Source organism: Eleutherodactylus coqui, chromosome 4, assembly GCF_035609145.1.
Source record: "Eleutherodactylus coqui strain aEleCoq1 chromosome 4, aEleCoq1.hap1, whole genome shotgun sequence".
NCBI classification, from domain to species: Eukaryota; Metazoa; Chordata; class Amphibia; order Anura; family Eleutherodactylidae; genus Eleutherodactylus; species Eleutherodactylus coqui.
This window is the reverse complement of record NC_089840.1, coordinates 61,957,623-61,983,217: the sequence shown is the minus strand read 5'-3', so window position 1 is coordinate 61,983,217 and position 25,595 is coordinate 61,957,623. Positions and strand designations below refer to the sequence as shown.

The 25,595-nt window shown below is 45.0% G+C and overlaps 1 protein-coding gene across 8 annotated transcripts in view; it reads left to right on the top strand.

Annotated features, from left to right (window-relative positions):
• MYO18A (myosin XVIIIA) overlaps positions 1-25,595 on the top strand; it is a 328,523-nt gene that overhangs the window by 209,188 nt on the left and 93,740 nt on the right. For all 8 annotated transcript variants that reach the window (XM_066599575.1, XM_066599574.1, XM_066599571.1 and 5 more), the window contains 2 exons: positions 16,264-16,329; positions 20,382-20,510. In XM_066599575.1, the coding sequence (XP_066455672.1) occupies positions 16,264-16,329; positions 20,382-20,510 (195 nt within the window). The remainder of the gene's footprint in view (positions 1-16,263; positions 16,330-20,381; positions 20,511-25,595) is intronic.

Sequence of the window (25,595 nt, the reverse complement as noted above, 5' to 3'; positions counted from 1 at the left end):
TCAATTCCCTCCCACCTCGACCCGCATATCCAAGTTCCCCACAATAGGCATCCTCAAATCCCAAGGACCCAAAGGCCTAATATCAGCCCTATATACACATCTCCTCTCAGCAAAAATAGACCTCGGCCCACTCCCAGCATATGACAAATGGAGACTCGCCATCACATCCCTTACACCTGAAGAGTGGCAGGATATCTCTGAATCTCATCTATCAGTGTCACCGGCCGTAAACAACAAGCTAATCCAACTATACATCATACATCAACCCTACCTTACTCCCAACCGTCTGCATAAAATGCGTAATACCACCTCAGATTCATGCCAAAGATGCCACCAACCGAAAGCGGATTTTTGGCATCTGATTTGGGAGTGCCACTTCGTTAACGAGTTCTGGTCAAAAGTGACAGACCTCGTGAACTCACTTTTACGGCCCCCATTATCCTTCGACCTGGACCCTAAGGTGGCGCTGTTTGGCTTGCTGGAGGGAGAGGTGGGGCCATACTACACTCGCGTTTTTCTTGAGAGAACACTATTCCTGGCCCGTAAAGAGAGAGCCATAAAATGGATGGCAACAGAGCCCCCCTCAATCCCACACTGGATCCAAACTGTAAATACTGTAACCGCATGAAAAAATCATATACCAAAATAGAGTCCACTGTGTACACTTAACGCATACTGAGAAGTTCTCTGTGGTAAGTAGTGGCCACCATCGGGAGGGCAGGAGAGAGGCAGCTGCGAGCAGGAGATAATGAAGGGGCTGAGCACACCTACCTAGTATAATTGTACACTATGTCATAATAGTGTAACGGAAAGGTAGTCTTTATTAGAGACCCCCTGTATTACCACTGAGTCTCAAAATGTGAAAATGTGTGAAAATTACTTCTTTAAAAGTTAAACAAAATGACTAAAGCTGCAACAAAGTTGCTCTTTATTAGCTCACCTCCCGGTTTTGCATATAGATGAGTGGTTGGATGCATCTGGTTCCTTTTTTAACTTGTTTTGTAGATCTAAATATGATAATAAAGCTTTTAGCATTCTGGGATTTGTTGTAAAAATGTTCTTCATTCTATGAAAACATAAACAGTTTTTAGCATAATGCGCTGCCATTTTATGGGCCGCATGGATTACCGTGAAGAGCCTTTCAGGTGCTTATTTTAGCTATTTAGCAGCCTGAAAGCATTGACAATTTAGTGGCCATCTAACTAGTGTTACACATTTTGTTTGCTAATAGCCTTCTAGCGTATTATCTGATTTACTCCATCTAGAATTGTGCTCCTACTAATTTAATTATTGATAAGCGGCCCAGCAGAAAGCGCAGATTTAAGTGGATAAGAAAACCCTCCTTACAGCCGTTTGCTGACATTGTGTACATCATTTCCAGTCACAAATCTGCTAGTATCAAGTTCAATATAGATTAATAAGGCTCATCTCGTTTAGGCTTTTTTTTTTGCTTTTTCTAGCGTTTTTTTTTTTTTTACAAAGGTTTTGCATAATGTGTATCATAGTATCTGTTTTTTTTTAATGCCTTTTAAGTGGCATTTTCCCACATTTAAAAATCATGTCATTTAAGGATCATGTGACTCGTAGAGTTCTCGCATGCTGTTTTTCCGTGTGTACGGTAGTTCTGCATAATTCAAAGTAAGGGCTTATTCAGGCGACCGTATATGGGCCAGGTTTTCACTCCCGGACGATATACGGTGTCCCTCTGTGCAGGGCTAGGGGGCTGGAAGAGCTGGGAGCAGAGCACTGAGCTTCTGCCCCTCGCCACTATTTGCAATAGGAGGGGCGTGGGCGGAGCTAAGTTCCGAATCTTAGCTTCAGCCCGCCCCTCCCATTGCAAATAGTGGCGAGGGGCAGAGAGGAGGTGGGAGCTCAGTTCCTGCTCCCGTCTCTTCCAGCCTTCTCCCCCTGCAGAGAGGGACAACGTATATCAGCCGGGCCTGAATACCCAGCCGATATACGGTCGTCTGAAGCCTCCATAAATATTGGAGAAAAATGACACACTGCTTAGAAAAAAGGCACATAAAGAAATTCTCTATAGGAAAAATGGGCTGTTAGGGGACCTTCACACTTGTGAGAGAATTGCTTGTTTTTTGAGCGATGCGAGAGAGTGAAAACGCAGAATTATGAAACTAATGATTTTCAATGGTTTGATTCCCATTTGCGATGTTTTCACTCATGCGATGTGGAGTGAAAAAAAGATCGTGGCATGTTTTATCTTTTTGCATTTTGCTTTTTTTTAAATCTCCCATGATTCCCTATGGAGTCTCCTTTTTACCGTATCGTAAAGCATGAACTTGCGATTTTCGTACAATGTGTTTTTAACATTGGAAACTCCATATTGTGAGAAAAATGCAAGCGGCAACAGTGTTTTTGCAAGAAAAAGCATTGCTAACGCACAGACCTCTCATGAGCAAAGTTGCAATTTTGCCGCGATATTCTCACGTTATCGCGATCGCCACTGTGAAGGACCCCTTACAGTAGTTTAAGTCCCTTTTGCATAGCCTGATGATCAAGAACGAACATTCTATTTTTCCCCAGTATCAACCCTTGGGAATAAACCCGCGATCGCCCTACAAACAAGCAAGGGCTCATTTTTGGGCTGATTGGATCTTTTATGCAGATATAAAAATGCTCACTAATCAGCAGCCCTATCTACTTGTATATACAGTGGATGTGCAGACGATGGATGCAGTCAGTATGGGGACTAACCATCATTTGTCCCCATACTTCTGATCCTGTGCTACATGTGAATTGCATTAACGAACGCCCGTCAACATGCTACATTGTCGATGAGCGCTTCTAAATGGCAGAGAACCGTGTAAAATGGGGATAAGCTTCTATGAGCCCATGGAAGGTTTACTGAGCAGCATAGTATAGTAGTACAAGACTTTGTGCATGCATAGTCAACACATGTTTGGTAATGTCTCAGGTTGGTGGTATGGTACTTGCATGCGCTCTTCTAGAGAAGTGTGCAATTAGTAACCCGATTTCAGATCTTGGACCGGCTCCGTGCTGTAGCCGCGAAATTTATACGAAATGTGTGAGATTATTACTACTTGGAAGCGGCTCCTTCAACCGTCAAAATAATTCGCCCATGGTTTATACTTCATATTAAACAGTTCGATGTACTCTAAGCCATGCCATTGGCATGTATTAACCATTTCCAATCCACTGTCTGACGTCTGAAGACATTCTGATTGATTGCTCCGATGTCGCAAAACATCCAGCAGGGTATTCTTACTGTATATTGCAGGTCGGTCTGTTGTCGGGAGTCTCTCTGGCATGTCACATACTGCAGTACTGGCTCTAGCTGGCAGATGGCGCCATTGTATAATGGCAGAAAGAGAAAGCCCCCTAGGAAAACCTGAATCCAAAATTGGATTGCAAAGGGTTAATGTGGACTTCAAATAAATAGAGCTAATACTGTAACACTTTGCCAGTCCTGCTCTTGAACTACTATAGCAACACCCCTGAAACTATTGGACATTTCTTCAAAACCATACTTGTTCTACATAGTATAATTCTTGTCATATAATGTGTTGCGCCATTGTTACTAGTACCATGTAGTGCACAGATAGGTAATGGTTGAAGTCAACAGCTAGTGCATACAGTGTCCAAATGAATAGGGGCCCACACAATGCCCATACAGATGATAGCGCTCAGTGTACGGATAATGCGTAGTGATCGCCACACGATCAAAGAACTCACCTGTAGACACTTTTTCTGCCGCCTTCGTGCACATCCAAAGGGAGTACAGAATCGGTCATGCCCAGTCCTTGCTTTCCCTGGTACAAGATGCCATGGGTTGTCTACCATCTGCTGTATACAAAACATTGTGGTCTGGATTCTCTAATGTGTATGGCCAGATTTACCCTATTTATAGGCCAGGTTCCCATTCATGAGCTGTGTCTAGCTACTTGTTTTACGCTGGAGCCGGACACAGTTGATGCCATTTTGGTGCACCTTTTGTATCGGTCCAATCTTCACAGCCGATAAGAAGACTCTGCATGCGGTGTAGGCATCAATACTGATATCTGTTTTGGCGAGAATGGTAAAAGAGGGAGAAAAAAAGTTGAATGGCCTTCTAAATGGGAACCTGGCCTTAGTAAACGTGACCTGTTAATTTTCTTTGGACTTAAGGCCCTTTTAGACACTATTTTCGCTCAAAGCCATCTTTTGAGCGATAATCGTTGTGTCTAACTGCACTGACATTGTGCAGTTTTCGTTAAGCCGTCGCTGATTGCTAATCTTTCAGCATGCTGAAAGATCAGCAATCGATTATCAGGAATTCACAGCGGGATACAGCTGATACTATTGTTTCAGCTGTATCCTGCTCCCTGATGACAGCTGGGTATGAAGAACAGAGCGATCCAGCTGTGTTCTGCATCCCTCGCTCAGAGCGCTCAGCTGTATAACAGCCGGGCGCTCCGAGCAAGAAACAGCTGGATGCAGAAGACAAGCGGCCCCGCTTCTTTCCCGCATTCCCCGCTCGGAGAGCAAGGTGATCGCTCAACGTTTGAGCGATCACCTTGCGCTGTAAAAAGCACACAACGATCATCGCTCAATAGATTTTTTTGAGCGATAATCATTGTTTTTGAGCGATAATTCAAAAAGTTTAGCCCACTGATCACCATGTATGTCATCACACTAACCTGTCTCTTGAAATCTAACCTATCTGAGCAGTTCCAACCGTTTTCCTACCAGTGATTTCTTTTCATGTCAGTAATGGTTCCCCTAATGAACTTGCTGTTCGGAATATAGTATAGATGAATAGTTCCACATCCGCAAGCATAAAGCTGCACGCGAGTATTCCATAAAGTATTGTGACAGTTCAGCACTATAGATTTGCACTGCTTTCTTCCTCGTGCCTTCACCTTGTCAGTAGAAACCCCCCAGAGGGTACTAGTTCTGCCATATAAAGTTTTATTTGCTAAGGTCAAGATGCAGTTCATAAAACTTTTCGCCCTCAGCAGGTCGCCCTGTACAAGCGCTGGAGCCGTAAACACCGCGGAGTCACCAAGAGACGTCTGTATGGCTGTACACTAAACACAGCTGATCTCTTAATACCCGGGAGACTAGCGTGTTACAATTCATTTTCTGCAGGCATGGAGAGAACAATTCTTTTACTCTTAATACAATCATGGTCCCTACTGGCGGAAGATTAGAAATGCTAAACGGTTTATTTGCATGAGTCATCATTAATTTACAAAGTAATTCCAGTACGCTGGTTCACCAAAGGTTTTTTTTTTATTTACTAATGCAGTTGATGTTTCTCTCCAATTAACTCCTTGAACTTGGTCCTATTATAGAAATGAGGTGCGCAAAATGTTATATTTTTATATCAGCACAATAAATACTGTACCATAAGGGAAGACCACTAGTAATTGCAAATACACATGAAATAGAACAGAGACTGGACATACCGCTAAGACATTCACCTTTACTTGCCTCTTTTTTTATTTAGAGTTTTTCTTCCCCTTTCTTCATGTTCCATGGTCAGAAACGCTATCTTTTCTCCTTAGGGAGAGCAACTATACTATAAACTAAGTGAGGAGACTCCAATGGCCATGCACGCTCCTCTGGGTAATATGCAAATAAGGGAGATGGAATAAATCCTCCACAGTGCCACCTATTGAAAGGCAGCATTCCTTCAAGCCAAAGTCAGACTTTTCATACAAGCCTTGTTACAATGACTGGGAATTAAAAGCAAAGCCAGACTCCATGTACATACATTGAGGGCAAAAACCCTGAAACAGCTGTCTGTACATAGTCTGGCATTGCTTCTAATTCCCAGTCAGTGTAACAAGGCTTGTATAAAAAGTCTGACTTTGGCTTGAAGGAATGCTGCCTTTCACTAGGTGGCACTGTGGAGGATTTATTCCAACTCCCTTATTTTCATGTTCCATTTTACCCTTTTTCCTTTTTTTTTTACCTCCTTCCCCTTGTCCTTTCTGCTTATCTTACTCCCTTAAAGGACCACTCCGGTAAAATTTCTTTTCATTCATTATGTAGCTATTTCCCCTATTATATATGTCGGCTAGTATTCCCTTGTTTTAGATCCTTTTTCTCCTGAAACCCTTCTCAACAGGATCATGTGATTTCATTCTGACCACCTAAGATTGAGGGCTAATGCCCCCGCCGGAAATCCGTGGTGTTATGCCACAGCTATTAGGTTCTATTGAACCTAATGGCTCATGCTGTGTAATTCTACGGCAGAATTGTGCAGCGTGAAAGAAACCGTGGCATGTTCTAATCGCCGCGGAAAAACGCACGGACGGCTTCCATTGTAGTCAATGGAATCCAGCTGTCACGCGATACTTCCGCTGTGAGCACAGCGTAAGTATCGCATGATCATCCCCCACTGTCGGCGTGTCATGCGCTGTACTGCACATGCGTGCCAGCTTGCCGGACGGAATTCAAGCTGCGGATTTGGAGAGGTAGGTATGGGGTCTTGGGGGGGGGGGGGGGCGCCGTGACGGACTCCGCTGCGATATTCTGCTGACTGAGTCCATCACGGCCGTGTGCATGAGGCCTTACTTGGCTTTGTGTGCTGTCAAGAAGCCAGTTTTTCAGTCAGTATAATTCCTGTCTGATGATATTACATGGACTCTACCACACAAGCCCTTCATAAGGAGGACAGAAACTCCTATCACAGTTACTAGTGATGATTAAAAGTGTTAGCACACTGTGGAGAAAGTGAGCAAGGATAAATATTCGCAATAAGATGGTGACTGATAAGTATCAGACAGGAGCCTACACTGCGTGGAAGTGACTGCAATGTACAGAGACCTCCAGAGTGTCACAGGCAATCTGATGAGGGGGACAGGGATGGAAAAAGGCTTCAAAAATTAGAGTGGACCTTTAAAGGGTTTTTTGAACATGGCACCTATCCACAGGATAGATCTGTCTGAACAGTGGGACCACCAACGACCATGAGATTGGGGGTCCAGTCATCTCTATGGAACTGCCGTAGATAACCAAACGCTGAGATGAACATAGCATCTTGCATGCTCGGCACAGCTCCTTTCATGTGGAATGACACTGGACTCCCTTTCTTGTAATTGATGGGCATCTTGACAGTCAGACTTAACTGTTCATACATGTATTCCATATCCTGTGGGTGGGAGATAGTTTTAGAGGTTGTCCCAAATTTAAAATTTTAGGCATGACTAGGTGTAGCGCACCGCGCCAGAATAGTGGGGGAGGTTGTTTGGTGTTTTATGCAGACGATGCGAGCGGTAGTCTTAGGCCAGATACTTGTTCACTGTGGCTACAATCCAGGCTTTTCCCCAAACAGCGGCGACTAGCAGTTAGCAAAAACTACCACTACTCGTAGTTGAGTAGGGATGATGATGATGATAATTGTCGTGACGCTAGTCCACAGTAAGGCCTGAGCAAGGGGCAACCAGGTAGTCCCACCCTGGTCCCACTATGAATAAAGATATTTAGGGAATTGGTTTTTGGTGGTTGTAGTCCCTTACCCTGGAGGGTGGCGTAGTACTTGGTGCAGTAAAGGTAGTCTTGAGTGAGAAGGAAACTCCAATAGTCAGCATAATGGGTAAAACAATACAACTTTTACAACCTTTTATTAGCAACTTTCTTTAGCCACTTGGCATGCAGTATAGATCCTTTCTGGAGTTTGAGGCTCTGAGAAGTTCTCAATTCAACTTTCTGTAATTCCATACCAACTCTTTCTCTATCTTCTATAGTCCTCTTTCTCGTTAATGCTCGCCATCGGTCATGCGAAGTACAGATTTTTCTTTTAAATATTTGTTTTTCCCGCGCCATTGCCAGGCGATGACATGGGTAGCCACAGGTTATCCGCAGTGTCAATTACAGATAGGCTGCGGGTCGGTTAGCTTCCATTGACTTCCATCAATGCGGATTCTGCACAAAAATAGAACATGCTGCGATTTTAAATCCGCTTGCGGAAATCGCACCTACTATCCTCTTATCAGCGGACATTCCTATCTGTTCAATAGTCGCGGAATACCGTGTATTGTCCTCGTGGGTGTCGATTGCTGATTCTGCAATTGAAATCCGCTCCTGTGAGACTGGCCTTCGTCAACTCATTAAGCCTATGGACCAACCCACAAGCGAAAGACTGTGTATGGTATCCATCACAACATGCATTCCAGTGCAAGGCTTTGTCAGGTGCGTTTTATTTATGCTGACTTTTTTTGCCTTTTTTTTTTCCTTTGCAGTCTCATTTACCACTTGAGAAGCCTGTTTAAAAAGTACAGAAAAAAATCATTAAACCGGCAGCCTGCTAGGATTTTGAGAAAAAAGTAAAATCTATATAATTTCCATGTAGGAAAGAAAGTGTGACTATAAAGAATACTCTAGATCACAATTTTAGTACACTTTTCATTCTAGGGGGTTTGCCTTTATAGGTTTTAATATATATATATATATTTTTTTATTAAAGGCAACACTACAATGTGATAAGTATCTTGAAGATTAAGCTGTGGTAAACGCACTGTTACTCATACTTGTGGGGGGGTTAACAGCTATAAGCGCTGATCTAAGTTTATCCCTCCTCTCCCTAAAGGACCATCACACTTAACTTTATCTTCTGTCTCTCTGTACATAATTTGTGCACTGGCAGCTGGAGATAAAATGCTAAACTGCTAGAGGAAAACAGAAAAGTTAGTAAAAACTTGCCGCATAATCCTTTTTTTTCCCTCATAAACTTATTTACTGTGCGTCATCGTAATTTCATTTTAATATGTATCGTAGGAAAGAAAAGCGATGCCTAAAATATATATAGAATTATGTCTTATGTGAAGGCCCAATAAAGTTTGTTACTGTGGAGAAAAAAGTTAGGAACTTGTAGGTGTGTTTATAATTGTATGCTGCGGTCTTATATACGAGCGGAGGAATGTGGTTTATTTGTTCCTGTAGGCAAAATTGTTTTCAAAAGTGGTAGAAAAGCAAATTTTGGAAACTGATCGACATAAAATGAATTGCTAGTTAGTCCGGCTTCACATCTGCGTTGGAACCTTCCGGCCGGACGGTCCGTTACAGGTGAAGCTCAAAATACTGGAAGAAAATGCTGCATGCAGCACTTTTTCTGCCATTCCAAAGTCGGACAGTTGGACGAAAAGCGGACAGTCCTTATTATAGTCAATGGGGTCCATTTGGCGCTGTTTGGTTTTGAACGGAGCAGGAAAGCCGAACATCAAGTGCAGATGTGAAACCACCCTTACCCCTGTCCAATCCACTGTCTGACGTCTTCAGACATTCTGATTTGAAGGCTGTACAGCTCCGATGTCGAAAGACGTCCGTCAGGTTATTCTTACTGTATATTACTGGCCGCTCTGTTGTCAGGTCCTCTCCAGCATGTTCCGTACTGCAGTACTGGCTCTAGCCAGCAGATGGCGCCATTGTACAATGGCAGAAAGAGGAAAAACCCCTAGGAAACCCTGAATTCAAAATTGGATTGCAAAGGGTTAAAGGGGTTGTCTCGCGAAAGCAAGTGGGGTTAAGCACTTCTGTATGGCCATATTAATGCACTTTGTAATATATATCGTGCATTAAATATGAGCCATACAGAAGTTATTCACTTACCTTCCCTGCGCTGGCGTCCCCGTCTCCATGGCTCCGTCTAACTTCAGCGTCTAATCGCCCGATTATACGCGCTTGCGCAGAAGGGTCTTCTGCCTTCGGCTCGGTCTGGCATGAGCGGCGGTCTGGCTCCGCCCCCTTCTACGCGGCATCGCGTAGCTCCACCCCGTCACGTGTGCCGATTCCAGCCAATCAGTAGGCTGGAATCGGCACACGTGACGGGGCGGAGCTACGTGATGACGCGTAGAACGCCGCTGCTGCCGGACAGACCCGAAGGCAGAAGACCCTTCTGCGCAAGCGCGTATAATCGGGCGATTAGACGCTGAAGTTAGACGGAGCCATGGAGACGGAGACGGGGACGCTAGCGCAGGGAAGGTAAGTGAATAACTTCTGTATGGCTCATATTTAATGCACGATGTATATTACAAAGTGCATTAATATGGCCATACAGAAGTATAACCCCACTTGCTTTCGCGAGACAACCCCTTTAAGTGTATTTTTTGTGCACTTTTTGTGTAGCAGGCTGTAGTTTTTGTCTTTTGTTTATTTTTTTCAGTAGCGCTTAGGTGATTTAAAAGCATGCATTCAATTAAAAATAAAATACACTTTGATATACAGTTTTAGACCAAATATATTTGAAATAGATGATCTCATGTAAATTGTATGTGAGTATAGAAATGAATGGCTTATAGACATCTTCATTGTTGCTTATTTTTGGGCAAATCTATAGCACAAAAAAAATTTCAACACGGTTTCCATCGGAAACTACGCTCTGTTAAGGGCATTCTATCCCCTATGGAAATGAGGTTGTTGATTGGATCCAGCCACAAGTATGGTAACAGCCAACTAGTTAAACATGAAAGCAGTTGACCCCACTGATGGCCAGCTTTAAGGGCCCTTTTATGCGGTCCAATCCTTGCATTTAAATGAGTGCCGATCACAATGATCAGCACTCCTTTGCCGACCTAATTCAAACCCTATTTGAGCATAGATGCAAACATTCGTGCCCACTTATTGGCCTGTTTAAAATCTGCCTGAAAACTTTCTAATTCCTCAATATAAATCTGATAAGGTGGTTTCCCCGGATACCTTAAATGTATCCATAATGACTCTTTGCTGTGATAATTTTTTATAATGGATCGCAGGCTTTTATGTAGTATAGAATGAAAAAAAAGTAGGTGGGATTTAAAGGAGAAGCATTTGATCGTCTCCGGCTTCTAATGATGGTTTTATTCCCCAAGTGCAGCAATGTACAATTTGTTCTTTCTGGCAGGGAAGCGTGTGTACAGTATGATCTTCTTCTAAAGGCTTTTAGTGCACATAATGCTTCCATTTCAGATCTCCTAGATTCGGTTTATGTTGTTTGACATTGTTGATAGATGTATGAAGCACTCATTGTGTGAGCTGTTAATGTAGATGACAGGGAGGGGGAGTTCTTGTCGCTCTCTGTACTTCTATATGGTGATATCTTCCTTTTTTGCCATCTTTGAACATGAAAATATGTTTGGGGGGGGGGGGAATTTTGTTAAAGGGATTGTCCCGCGGCAGCAAGTGGGTCTATACACTTCTGTATGGCCATAATAATGCACTTTGTAATGTACATTGTGCATTAATTATGAGCCATACAGAAGTTATAAAAAGTTTTATACTTACCTGCTCCGTTGCTAGCGTCCTCGTTCCCATGGAGCCGACTAATTTTCGCCCTCCGATGGCCAAATTAGCCGCGCTTGCGCAGTCCGGGTCTTCTTATCTTCTCAATGGGGCTCCGTGTAGCTCCGCCCCGTCACGTGCCGATTCCAGCCAATCAGGAGGCTGGAATCGGCAATGGACCGCACAGAAGCCCTGCGGTCCCCCCCCCCCCCCCCCCATCTATAGCTGCGTAGGCCCTGTTTTCGACTGTCCATGGTGGCTGCAGCTATTTCCTATCTACCTAATGCCCCACTGTGCACTGCTCTCTGGTTGGATAGTGCGGATCACAAAAGCAGCTCTAATTAATCAGAAGGCAGGTATGGTACATTGGTAGTCTAAACTTTAGCGATGGACTGTGGGGATTAGGTATTCCAAGTCAGAGGCAGGCCGTGCCAGGCTCTCCCCACCTGCAGCATGTTGACTGACAGCCCTCTCCCTATACACAAATGGGGAGAGGAGCTGTCAGCGGGCGGGGAGAGCCTGGCACGACGCCCCTCTTTGACTGGAAGCTCCAAGAGCTCAGCTCTGAGACAAACTGTTAAGTGTTTTTTTTTGTTTTTGTTTTTTTTTTTCCTGAAACGCAGTAGCATTACAGAATAAAACATACATGGGATGAATGAGCATATCTGTCCCGGGTTCATGCTGCCCGTGGGTCGGGCAGCATGAGCCTGATGGCGTATTCACTTTGAAGCTCTAGTGTAGTGTGGCTAGGAGAAAGATTCAACAAGGATGTTGACATATTCGGTGGAGGAGGTCAATACTGTGTGGCATGAGTCTTGGGATAATACACTGCTTCCCCAAAAATAAGCCCTACCCTGAAAATAAATCGTACCTTGATTTTTCAGGATTTTCGGGAAGGCTTGAAATATAAGCCCTACCTGCATTACATAAAAGGAATACATTACCTAGCAGGCTCGGTTCAGGTCCCTACTGCTGCTCCGTCGCACTTTTTGCAGTCCTCGGCCACCCACAGAAGATAACTTGCTGGTTACGGGATTCAAAAATCCCACCTTCAGGAAGTGATGGCTCTGATTAGCTGAGCAGAAGTCGAGAACCAATCGGAATCATGAATCCTGTAATCAAGAAGTGATCTTCTGTGGGCACCTGAGAACTGCAAGAAGCACTCCGGAGCTCCAGAGAGCAGCAGGAGGGACTTGTACCTAGCTTGCTAGGTAAGTATAAGAGGACATCCCCTGAAAATAAGACCTAGTTTCTTTTTTGGTGTAAAAATTAAAATAGGACAGGGTGTTATTTTGGGGGAAATACAGTAGTTATGGTATTTCACAATGTACAACTATACTTTTAATGTACATTTATAATCTACATACTGTATAAAACGAGATTCTTTTCCCATACGACTGTAACATAGACGAAATTAAAGCAAGCACGCATTTACTAGGTTTTGCTTCTACTAGACTAGGCATTACATTGTCCGGGATGTCTATTGCATTGTACACAATATTAGCAGCCTTCAAAGACAAGTAATTATGAGTTTCCCTGCTTGTGCCGCACACAGCTCTGTGCATGGCATCACATCTACATGAGGATGTATTAATATTTATGTGCGGCGTGTTCTGCTAGAAGTAAAGGTGTTAATGAGTATTATAAATCAGTGGGTAGCAGGCAATGTGAGCCGTGACAAGACGCTTTAAAGAGCCGAGCATTGTCTCCTGCTGAGCAGTGGCTGAGACGTAATGGGCATCTTGTGTTACCGGGGGAGAATTGTTTAACAGAGTTACCTGCAGGAAGAAAGTTGCACAACGCGTGTAGAAAAAAATCGCGTGGCCGAGGTCATTTACACTCACCCGTCCTATCTTTTACGGGTCCGAATTTAGAACACTTGTAAAAAAACGGACATATGTCTGCTTTCATTGGAAAGCATTGGTTCTAATAGATCCGTTTTTAAAACGCGCCTATACAGGCGTGAAAAATTTGCTCGTCTGACTGAGCCCTGAATGTGAAACGCTGAACCAGGAGTGAACAAGCCAATGATGATTTTTATGCCTGCATAAAATGAACGACAAGCGAGGAGCGAACGATTCTCATTCGTCGTCCAGTTGTTGCCTCACGTTTAGACCGAACAATTATTGTTCACTTTGGCTCATTTAACCCCTTCAGTGGCAGGTTTATTATAACCATGTCAGCGCAGCAAGCACCGGAGATTTTCCTGAGGTAATTCGAAGTGGCAAATGTGTAGAGTGGCACAATAACTGTGTGTCCTGGGCAGCATTTCAGCACTAGAGCTGTCCACGGAAATCTTCCAGGGTTTAACTGCATGGTCAGTGCAGCAAGCCCCAGAGATTTTCCAGGCGTGCCACTAAAGGGGTTAAACCACTTTTTAAAATAGTAAACGTTACATCTAAAAGCGCCTTATTTGAATTCTCACAAGAGACTGCACTGTATAGCAGGGGAGCATGGCTTCTTCTAGTCCGAGGGCCACACTGTCAGTAGTCAACCACTTCCAGTAAAATGTACGAGGGGTATTTGTCATATTAAAAGTATATGTAATAAATGTCTGATATGTGCAGGTTCCACTTTTTCGACTCCCTCCTCTTGGGAGAATAGGGGCCCCCTTCTCTTCCAATGAGCAGCTCTTCAGAGAGAAGGAGACCAGACATGCGTGTGGCTCTACTTGTAGATTGTGTCTGGCGGTAACGGTCTAGCGTTTCACAACTCCCATAAACTACAATGGAGGGAGCCAAATACATAGATCATATGCTCCTTTCTGAAGTGCCAAACAAGGGTCAAAGGACCTCCATTCTTATGATAAGGAAGGGGAGTCAGACTTGGCCACACAGTACTTTATTTAGACCTGGGCGTTTTGGACAAAAATGTAAAATCTCAAATTTTAATTTTTTTTTTCAATCTTTCTTCATTTTAAATTTTTTTTTGTTACTAAATAAGCTAAAGATACCCAGACACATATTTTTCACAGAATGGAATCACATACACAGCAGCTCCTTTGATATTGCTGCACACACACCCAGTTATCCCAGCACCCCCACATGTGCTATGTACACATCCCCATGTACTACATACAAACATTTCTATGTTCGGATGGTTGAGGGCGCACGGACTGGCATCCCTGCTGTCTAGACCAAAGTGGTTTTGGTAACCATATAATTTTTGCATTCATGGTCACTAACTTCCTTGTATGGCAGCTGCCAGGAACGTGGCTCCGTGGCTAGCACTGTTGCCTTGCTGCACTATGTTTCTGGGTTCAAAATCCAACATCTGCATGGAGCTTGTATGTTTTCCCTATGTTTGCATGGGTTGCTTCTAACACTCCAAAATCCTGCTAATATGTGTCTTAAAATTATAAGCCCCCATGGGAAACAGAACCTTGTATCAAATGATATACGGATCTGCAAAATACGTATGACCTATATAAATGAGGAAAATAAATACAAAAATGTTACCTCTGCGGCTTTTAGTAGAGCGCCTTAACGACCAGAGCTTTTTGATGCTAAAGGGCTACATACTTTTTAGTGATTTTATGCACGTGGTGCTTTTATGGACCTATTTTTTTTTTTATTCTTGGGCCACGAAAATTTATTTTTGCTGCATTTTTTAACACCTTTTTGTCATTATTATTTTATTTTTTTAACTATGGCTAATGTGTACAGTTTTCCACTGTAGCTGCAGATTCTATAGGAATCCCAGTTACAGGTAAAATCAACCCCCTGCAGTGACGACAGAGATGGACTGGGATCTACTAAGACCCAGCAGCTCTGCCATGTCTAGGATTGCCAGCAATCGTGTGATCACCAGATGCAATAGAGGAAACTGCACCGCCGCGTCCTCTGTTCTCTACAGAACTCTCATTGAGCGCTGTGTAATGTGGAAAGGACTCATCTGTCTTTTCTCTGGGTCCTCGGCTGTCTCTTAAAGCTGAGCACGGAACGTGCTAGATTGCAGGAGCTTTAAACCCGCACTGTATATTTATGATGATGTGGGATTAAAGCCCAGGACCAAGCACCATGTATTTTCAACACTTAGTCCTTAACGAGTCAAACACAATTGCTTTCGTGGTGCACAGCATATGGGTTCAGCTGCTGTCGGGTTTCTAAAATTTGCTGTTTGGTCCCAGAGGACCTGCCTTATTATGGGGAATACAATTATTTACTAAAGTGGATGTAATAATTCCAAAGCAGCTTTTCTCATACCTCCCTGTTTACTAAATGGACAATTGGGTGTTACCAGTTGGAATGGAATTTCTACACCGTCTGACATTACCCAATTAGTGCTGCTAGTGACACACTGTGTAGGGACAGCTCCCAGCTTGTAACACCCAGTTGTCCATTTATTCATAAATATCCAGGAGGAATAGCAGAGGAACGGCACAACATGACGTTATGAGAACTCCCTCTAGAATTAGTAGACTATGAGAAATACAGATATTTACTAATATGTACATGCCGGAAGAGCTGTCATATCCTCTTTAAAGGCTTGTTGTAATCATGTTAACAGACTCTCAGTGGGAGAAGTATTACTTAGGATCCGGTTACAGACCCCGGAGGGGAGCAAGAATGTTCCTTTTCACGAACCGCAAAATAGAGATCTTGGAAAAGAATTGAAGTATTGAGTATATTATCTGCTTGCAGCAACCTCTCTGTAATGAATCCCTCCCGATCTTTAGCTGATCACATTGGGTCCGGCTTCTGAAGCCACGGTCAGCCATACATTTGCCTTGCAGCCACTAATGCCGAGGAGATATGTAGCATTATGTATCTGCATTAATGATCAGCTCTATAATGGTGCAGTGCCTCTTGCCAGCAACTAACAAGTCTCCAACATATCTCAACAGGTTACATTGATGGTTTCAGATTTCTGGAACTCAAAGAGAATCAAAAATATAAATCCGCTTCGGATTTTATAATCAGATCTTCAGCTTTATTTATAATGTAAATTATCTGTACAGCGATGTGTTTAAAAGTGTAGATTTTTGTTTACTGTTCACGCTGATATGTTTGCAAAAGTCAATTATTTTCTTGTTTCTTGCAGGCTGTAGAAGAGCTTCTGGAATCCCTGGATCTGGAGAAGAGCAGCTATCATATGGGGCTCAGCAGGGTACGTGCAGACTTGTGAATTAATGCCTTATAGTTGGTCCTCCACTGTATAAATTGTTTTCTCTAGTAGAGCAATGACTGGTGGCCATAACTCAGTGGTGATGAAAGCATCTAATTGCATTGCAGTCTCACTCTGGGGTTTTTATATGTTGAGGTCTGTTGTAAGAATTGTTTGGCTACCTACTACCGTGTTTCCCTGAAAATAAGTGTCCACGGCATCCCAAAGCCTCGTCATGGTCTCCAGTGGCGCTGCGGCAAGCTGCAGTGTCCTCCGCGCTGACATTTCAGTGTCTTACTGGTAAACAAAGCTTTAAATACCCCGCCTCCAGCAAAGCGAGCACTGTGATTGGATCGTGCGCCAGCTAATCACAGCCGGCGCTTGATAAGCCAATCACAGTCATTCAGTGATGTAATTCACTAAATGTCTGTGAATGATCAAGCGCCGGCTACGATTGGCTTTCGCGCGATTCAGTCACTGTGCTCGCTTTGCTGGAAGCGGGGTATTCAAAGCCCCGTCACCAGAAAGAAACTGAAATGTCAGCACGGAGGGCACTGCAGCTTGCCACAGCACTGCCAGAGACCATTACGAGGCATCGGGACGCCGCGGACCAGGTGAGTATTGATTTTTTTTATTTTATTTTTTTTCCATGTAGGTTAGCTAGAGCTTACCTATCGCTCGTGTATGACCCTTATTCATAAGAATGGGGTTCATATTTGTGGGTCTCTCAATGCACAAATCTCGCGCAACTTTCTTCGCTGTGTGAAAGGGGCTTTATCGAATAAGCCAACGATTATTTTTAGCCCTGCTGAGCGACGAATGAAAAGGGATCGATTCTCGTTCGTTCGCATTGTATTCTCTCGGATGTAAACCGAACAATTATCGTCAACTTTAGCTAATTTTAACAATTTTTTTAAACAATAATTGTTACGTCGAAATGCAGCATTAGTGTGTCCTGTTCAAAGTAATTTACAGCTTAGGGCCCTGTGCATAAGTGTTCACGAGCTTTCAGATTAAGACTTGGCATGACTTAGGCCTCATGTCCACGGGCAAAAGAAGAATTAAAATCCGCAGCAGATTTTAACTCTTCTCCTGCCCGCGGATCCGCATCCCATAGGGATGCATTGACCACCCGCGGGTAGATAAATACCCGCGGATGGTCAATAAAAGTGATTTTTTTAAAAATGGAGCATGAAAAAATCTGGACCATGCTCCATTTTCATGCGGGTCTCCCGCGGGGACGGCTCCCGCGGGCTTCTATTGAAACCTATGGAAGCCGTCCGGATCCGCGGGAGACAAAAATCGGAATTTACTCACCCGCTCCGGTTATTCCCTTCGCCGCGGCGCCATCTTCTCTCCGTCGCGGCCGGATCTTTTTTCTTCGGGCCGGCGCATGCGCAGGGCACGTCACCGACGTCATCCTGCGCATCCGCCGAGCCGAAGAAAGAAGATCCGGCCGCGACGGAGAAAAGATGACGCCACGGCGAAAAGGAGATCCGGAGCGGGCGAGAGGTAAGTTAATTCTTATTTTCAGCACTCATGTCCGCGGGGCAGGAGGGACCCGCTCCGGATTCTCCATGGAGAATCCGGAGCGGGCCTGATTTTCCCCATGGACATGAGGCCTTACGCTTGTATGAATGAGTCCACAGCATGCGTGGATTTCCGTGGCGGAAGACCTGCGTGCCAGTGCGGAGATTGTTTTTAAATGCTTGCCAGCGATCATGCGATTTTTTTTATTTATTTATTTTAATTTTTTTTCCCATGCAGATGCACTGCGGATCATCCGCACATAGATAATCAGCAACCCCACCTCCCAGCCTTTTCCCCATCTCCCTAATTAATTTTAACCTTCAACTCCGCAGTGCATCCACAATTGTATTTGCGAATGCACTGCAAATCCCCTGCTCCCATTGACGTCTATTGAGCCTATCCACACGGAATCCACGCTGAAATGGAGCATGCTACAATTTGTTTCCCCCCCCCAAACGGTCCTCAAATCAAATCCGGATGCCAATACTTCCCTATAGGCACTTTTAAATTAATTTGCAGATTTTCCGCGTGGGTGACCAGTGTAGATTTCGCAAATCAAATCCACCTGCGGACATTGGGCTTTAGGGTTCATTCACACAAGCATATTGGAATTGCGTATGACACAGTCCAATCGCGGCAATTCAAATGCATTGATTTTCGCTTGTCCCACTCTGACTAGCACTTTTTTTCATTGCGTATAATGCCTGCGTAAAAAAAAACACAGCATATTATTTGTACTGCGTACCAATGCGCGAAAGACCCCATTGTTCTCTATGGGCAGCTAATAAACAACACACATTACATTGCGTATGTGCGACATTTAATAGGCAACGCTGCTAAGACAGAACAGGGAATTGAAAAAAAAAAAAAAAAAGTTACACTCCACATGACAGCATATCTCACACACACTATCGCTGCCTTACGCCGGTTCCCACTGTGGTAAAATGCACTCACCGTTTTACGCATGCGCCTTAGGCTGGGTTCACACTGGGCGTATTCCTGACGGAAATCCCGCGGTTTGGCCGCAGCAAAAAACGCGAGATTTCCGCCAGGAGAACTGCCGCGGAAAAAACAGTCAGTGGCTTTGAAGCGGCCCGGCCGCTCGCTTTTCCGCTGCGGTCGGCGCTCCCATAGAGGAGAGCGCAGCCCCGGTGGGAATAATAAAAAAAATAGACATGCTGCATATTCTGAAACCGCCGCAGCCGCGATTCCAGCCTGACTTTCCGCAGCGGATTGGCCGTCCCGTGTGGACGAGATTTCTGTGGGAACCCAGCCTTACGCTTATATATACTATCCTTTTTTGTATTAAAATATTTATAGAATTCCACTTTTGTGTCACTTTAGAGAGGGTTACTAATAACTGCACACTCCTCAATGTCCAGTCCTCTAGTAAGTGTTTAATTTAGGTTATCGGGCGTTGCTTGTCCCCTTTAAACCTGATCTGGTCTGCTGGTAGTAGCTGTCGGGAAAGCAGTACTTGTGATGAATCATTCTCCCTGCTCCAACCCCGCCGTGTCACATGGCTTCCTCTATTTATTTGGTTCTTTTCATTAACCTATTTTTGCATCCATATCTCACGTTGTCAGCAGTAATGTGCCCGTGCGTTGAGTTCATACAGCTAGTAGAACACTCTGAACAGGATTATTTAATCACTGTCTGTTGGCCTGCGTTAAAAAGACCATCACAGGCGCTTTTTCTAAACGCCAGCCATCGTATCCGACATCAGTGAAGCCTCTCCATCAGCGGCGCCGTGTCATGTCCAGGCGAATGCAGCAGATTCAGCCACCATTCACATCCTCACAATGCCCTGCTTGGATTTAGTAGAATAAAGAACTGGGCATACTGTGGCTTGTATTATGTGCAGACCAGGAGTTGCTTCCCACAAGCAGATTTCCTCATGCAAATCAGCCTAGGGGAATACAGGCAAGGCTTACAGACATCCAGGCCCCGCCGATTTAACGTGTTCGTCCTCTTGGGGCCTCGGAAGGATTGCTTTACTTTAGGTGTCTGTATTTGATCCAATGGTGCCAAGCATATTGCCCAGACAGCAAAGGGTAAAGCTCTGGAATCCCAGCTTGTCACTGATAAAAGGGAGGTCACTCCGCTGCTTCTCAGGAAGCCTCATACTGTAAACTCAATGTGCCTGCTTATTCTTTATGACTCTGAAACAGCGTCCGTAAAACATGTAGACTATGAGACGCATTCATTGATTTAATTGTGTTCATATCCAACCTCATTAGTGCATAGCGTAGTAATAGACCCTACATTGCAGAATAGATACCCGGTTGTCTTCTGGCAGGTCAACAGGTTTACCGGCTTACTATCAACATCTACATTTGTCTTGCTGTCTGTCTCTTCTTGCGTTGATCTCTTTCGTAGGGTGCACTGTGCATTCGCTTGCTCACATATATACAAGACATTTATCAGAAAGGGTATACATTTCACTCTCAGTATTAAGGATTTGACACTTTGCAGGCATCTCTGGTCTAAATCTAACTTTTTCCCTATCTCCTTGTCTTCTCCAGGTTTTTTTCCGAGCAGGCACGTTAACAAAACTCGAAGAACAGAGGGATGAGCAGACCCGTAAGAACCTCATATATTTCCAGGCCGCATGCAGAGGTTACCTGGCTCGCCAACAGTTCAAAAAGAGAAAGGTAAAGTTTAAGTCCCAAGCTGGCAACTCCAAATAAGAGTGTCTTCAGCTGATCCCTTTTCCAGTAACCTAAAATGGTCAACTTCTCGCCTTTGATAAAAGATTACAGCCTGATGTCAGACGAGGGGGTTTCCTTGTAGACGTCTGCATGGGCTGGGAGGGACAGCCAGGTCTTTCTTTTTTTTGTTTTCCACTTCTCGGCTCAGCTGTGTTTCAGAAGGGACTTTATCAAGAGCCTCCTTACACAGCTGGGATCAAGTGCTTTCGGATACGGTAAGGGCTGTGCTCTTCTTATCACATGTATGGGTTGGGTTGGGTTTTTAGAGTGATGCCGGCTCATAAGGCTTTTTATTGCAGGATCTTCTGGTCAAGTGAATGTTTTTGGCCTCTTCTGCTACAGAAATGTTCACATCTCCTCACTTGCTATGTTTAATCATACACAGAAGTCTTAAATAAACTTAAACAAGTTTGTCTTTCTTTCATCTGTTTTTCTTTTTAAGCCTTTGAATGTTCTTCTGTGCTTTGGCTAGTGTTACAGGAGACAAAGCTTTAATCTCTGGTGTTTATCTAGCGCTGCTCCAATTAAACGTGACTCACAAGACATCGTGGCGTCGATTTTCTTAATGTTCTTGACCTCAATTATTTGTTTTCTGCAAGCCTACAAATATAACAAAATCCAGCATTTACAAAAATAACCAAATAACGTGAGTGTTCAGCTTAGGATGGTCAATTGTTGGCATTATCGATCATACGTGTTCAGCTGAATGTTTTGTAAAGTGGGTGTAAATATTGAGATCACCTGCAGTTTTCTTCATGGGATTTCCTTGTGCTTCTGTATGGCATCTTGGCACCTTTATAGTCAAAGGTTAAAGTGTGTGTTTTTGGGTTGGGCTTCACATCTACTTCTCTGCACTCTCTAGGGTCCAGTTGTCATTTAGGTAGTACTGAGGACACCTTTGCCTGTGGTCAGACCTTGTGAAACGGAGTTCTACTATTCTTTAGGCCCCATCGGCAGAAGCGAATTTCTGTCCGTATTCAGTCCGTAATTTTTTACTGACTGAATATACCAATTAATTCAATGGGTCCTTATTCAAACGTACATTTTCTTTACGCACATAAAGAAAACCCCAAACCTTAACCCTCGTTTTGAGCGTACATGTACGTCCACTGGCATCAAGGTTTAGCTGGAGTGGGGTTGGGAGCTGATACCGCTACATACCGGGTGGGTGCCAGCTGTTTCTGACACTTGACGCCTGTCAGTTACAGCTGTGATCAGCGCTTATGCTGAATCCAGACATCGGCGTTTAAGTACCTCAATTGGAATTTGGGGTCCCGAATGGCTATTTAAGATGAGGTGTCTAGGTGCTGTTCAGTTGCCATGGCAGCCAGGGGCCTCTTGACGCCCAGGGCTGCCATGTACTTCTATATTGAAACATGTTATTTTTGCCAGCATTCTATGGCAGAAGTATTACTGTGTTATTGCAGGGGCGTAACTAATGGCTCAGGACCCCCCTCTCCAGCTGTACCTATACCCAGAGGTGTAATTTGAAGATTCGGGGTCCCAATGCAAAATCTGTAACAGGGTGTCCCAACTATAATGCTTTATTCATAGTACTAGGCTCCCTATATGGAGAAGAGAGGCCTTATGGACCCACTAAAGATCCTGGGCCCAGGTGCAACCACATCCCTTTCATCCCCTATAGTTATGCCCCTGTGAATACGGTATAAGCAATCAAACAATTGCACATTCAAGTCCCCTTTGGGGACTAAAAGAAATAGGAAAAATAAGTGAAAAATACTATCCTTTTACCTTTTATTATAATTTTAAAAAAAGCTCAGTCCCCACGCCGTCCGGTCTGATATATCAAAATGATTTATGATTATTCCACAACTTCAACTAAAAAAAAATGCTAACAATTGCTCTTTTCTTCAAGCAAAACAAATTAATAAAAAGCAATCCAAAATGGTACCAATAAAAACAAGATGTGCTGCAAAACAGTTATAGTAGTCAGAGGATGGTGACAGAAAACATTTTTAAAAGTAGTACATAAAAAACTAAATAAAATTATCGTTCCAATTGTACTGACCCACAGAATAATGCGGTGATGTCATTTTTGCCGCAGTGTGTACTCCCTAACGACAATACCCCATAAAAATGGCGCAACTGTGCGGTTACATTTTTTTTTCTTCTTCCAATTCACTCCACCTTAAAAATAGTACTATTGAAAATACGACTCTTTTTGCCAAAAACAAGCCATCAGACCGTTACGTAGGAGACTTAAAGGGCACCTCCTTAGGAGTTTGTCATATACAGGAGGACCTGCTATGTGCACTAAGTAAATACAAAGGGACACACATTCTGGCCACACAATCTCCGCTCTTTGCAGTTGTGGCTTATGCACATTTCTTCAATAAATTAGTTTCGGCAGCGGTCCTAATAATCTTTTTTGCCTTTTGAGGAAGCTGCTGAGCGGAGAGCAAACTGTTGTGGAGATGTAGGCATATTTACACAGCTGCACAAATGAGATGACAGCCATAGTCTAAATTAATTTTTGTTGGTGTTTGAGCAGTTTTCTCATATCGGGGAGAGTACATCTGGCTATCTGAATTTCTATCCTGGAATGTTATTGTTTATGATTTTTTTATATATTTTCAATTCCCTTCGCCTTACATCAGCCGCTAGATTAGTGGTTTACTTGGGAGACCGAGTTTATGTTGCAAAGCTGATAAAAAAAATTATATTTGTAGATAGCAGTTGTGGGGTTACCAGGCGGCTGGAATCTTCTAAGCAGGAGGGCTGGCATCGGGTGAATTTGTTGACTTCTATCTGATGGAACCAAATTTACCGCAATGTGTTCTGTATCTTTACAGCAGGTAATAGTGAATACCGCTGCATGGTATTGTAGTCTGAATGTATAGTATAACCTATAGTCTCCAGTTTCTAGAATGAGGTGCAGTAGGGCTAGAGAACGGTGCAATGTAGGGGCTCGTCTTCCTCGAGAAAAGTACAATAGATCATTGGACGTCTTGTTACTGTGAAGAGGAAAGAACCACTCCTAGAGTGCAGCGCAAATGTACTATATTGTCCTTTTTACAGTTAAATGCAAAGCTAGACGTTTCTAATGTACAATATAGGGCTCCCTGTTATAGAATACAGTGTGGTAGAGTATGGAGTACAATGTATCAGACTGTGTGACTACCTATTCATAGTGAGTTGGACTGTAGGATCACCTGTATCTAGAGAACAAGGCACAAGACCACCTGCTATTGGAGTACCAGTCTCAATAGACTGTATGACCGCTTGTTTCTAGAGTACAGTGCACTAAGCGGTATGGCCATCTGTTCCTAGAGTACTATACAAAACTCTGTATGACCTCTGTTTTCTATAATGGGAACAGGTGTTCATACAGTCTAGTGCTCTGTACTCTAGTAACAGGTGGCAATTCAGTCTATCGCAGTGTAAAGTACAGCGCTCTAAGAGGTAGGGACACCTGTTGCTGGAGTACGGCGCTCTAAGCTGTAGGACCACCTGTTGCTGGAGTACTGTGCACACTGAGCAGTAGGGCCACCTGTTGCAGGAGTACGACGCTCCAAGCGGTAGGGCCACCTGTTGCTGGAGTATGGCGCTCTAAGCGGTAGGGCCGCCTGTTGCTGGAGTATGGCGCTCTAAGCGGTAGGGCCGCCTGTTGCTGGAGTATGGCGCTCTAAGCGGTAGGGCCACCTGTTGCTGGAGTACGGCGCTCTAGGCGGTAGGGCCACCTGTTGCTGGAGTACGGCGCTCTAGGCGGTAGGGCCACCTGTTGCTGGAGTACGGCGCTCTAGGCGGTAGGGCCACCTGTTGCTGGAGTACGGCGCTCTAGGCGGTAGGGCCACCTGTTGCTGGAGTACGGCGCTCTAGGCGGTAGGGCCACCTGTTGCTGGAGTACGGCGCTCTAGGCGGTAGGGCCACCTGTTGCTGGAGTACGGCGCTCTAGGCGGTAGGGCCACCTGTTGCTGGAGTACGGCGCTCTAGGCGGTAGGGCCACCTGTTGCTGGAGTACGGCGCTCTAGGCGGTAGGGCCACCTGTTGCTGGAGTACGGCGCTCTAGGCGGTAGGGCCACCTGTTGCTGGAGTACGGCGCTCTAGGCGGTAGGGCCACCTGTTGCTGGAGTACGGCGCTCTAGGCGGTAGGGCCACCTGTTGCTGGAGTACGGCGCTCTAGGCGGTAGGGCCACCTGTTGCTGGAGTACGGCGCTCTAGGCGGTAGGGCCACCTGTTGCTGGAGTACGGCGCTCTAGGCGGTAGGGCCACCTGTTGCTGGAGTACGGCGCTCTAGGCGGTAGGGCCACCTGTTGCTGGAGTACGGCGCTCTAGGCGGTAGGGCCACCTGTTGCTGGAGTACGGCGCTCTAGGCGGTAGGGCCACCTGTTGCTGGAGTACGGCGCTCTAGGCGGTAGGGCCACCTGTTGCTGGAGTACGGCGCTCTAGGCGGTAGGGCCACCTGTTGCTGGAGTACGGCGCTCTAGGCGGTAGGGCCACCTGTTGCTGGAGTACGGCGCTCTAGGCGGTAGGGCCACCTGTTGCTGGAGTACGGCGCTCTAGGCGGTAGGGCCACCTGTTGCTGGAGTACGGCGCTCTAGGCGGTAGGGCCACCTGTTGCTGGAGTACGGCGCTCTAGGCGGTAGGGCCACCTGTTGCTGGAGTACGGCGCTCTAGGCGGTAGGGCCACCTGTTGCTGGAGTACGGCGCTCTAGGCGGTAGGGCCACCTGTTGCTGGAGTACGGCGCTCTAGGCGGTAGGGCCACCTGTTGCTGGAGTACGGCGCTCTAGGCGGTAGGGCCACCTGTTGCTGGAGTACGGCGCTCTAGGCGGTAGGGCCACCTGTTGCTGGAGTATGGCGCTCTAGGCGGTAGGGCCACCTGTTGCTGGAGTACGGCGCTCTAGGCGGTAGGGCCACCTGTTGCTGGAGTACGGCGCTCTAGGCGGTAGGGCCACCTGTTGCTGGAGTACGGCGCTCTAGGCGGTAGGGCCACCTGTTGCTGGAGTACGGCGCTCTAGGCGGTAGGGCCACCTGTTGCTGGAGTACGGCGCTCTAGGCGGTAGGGC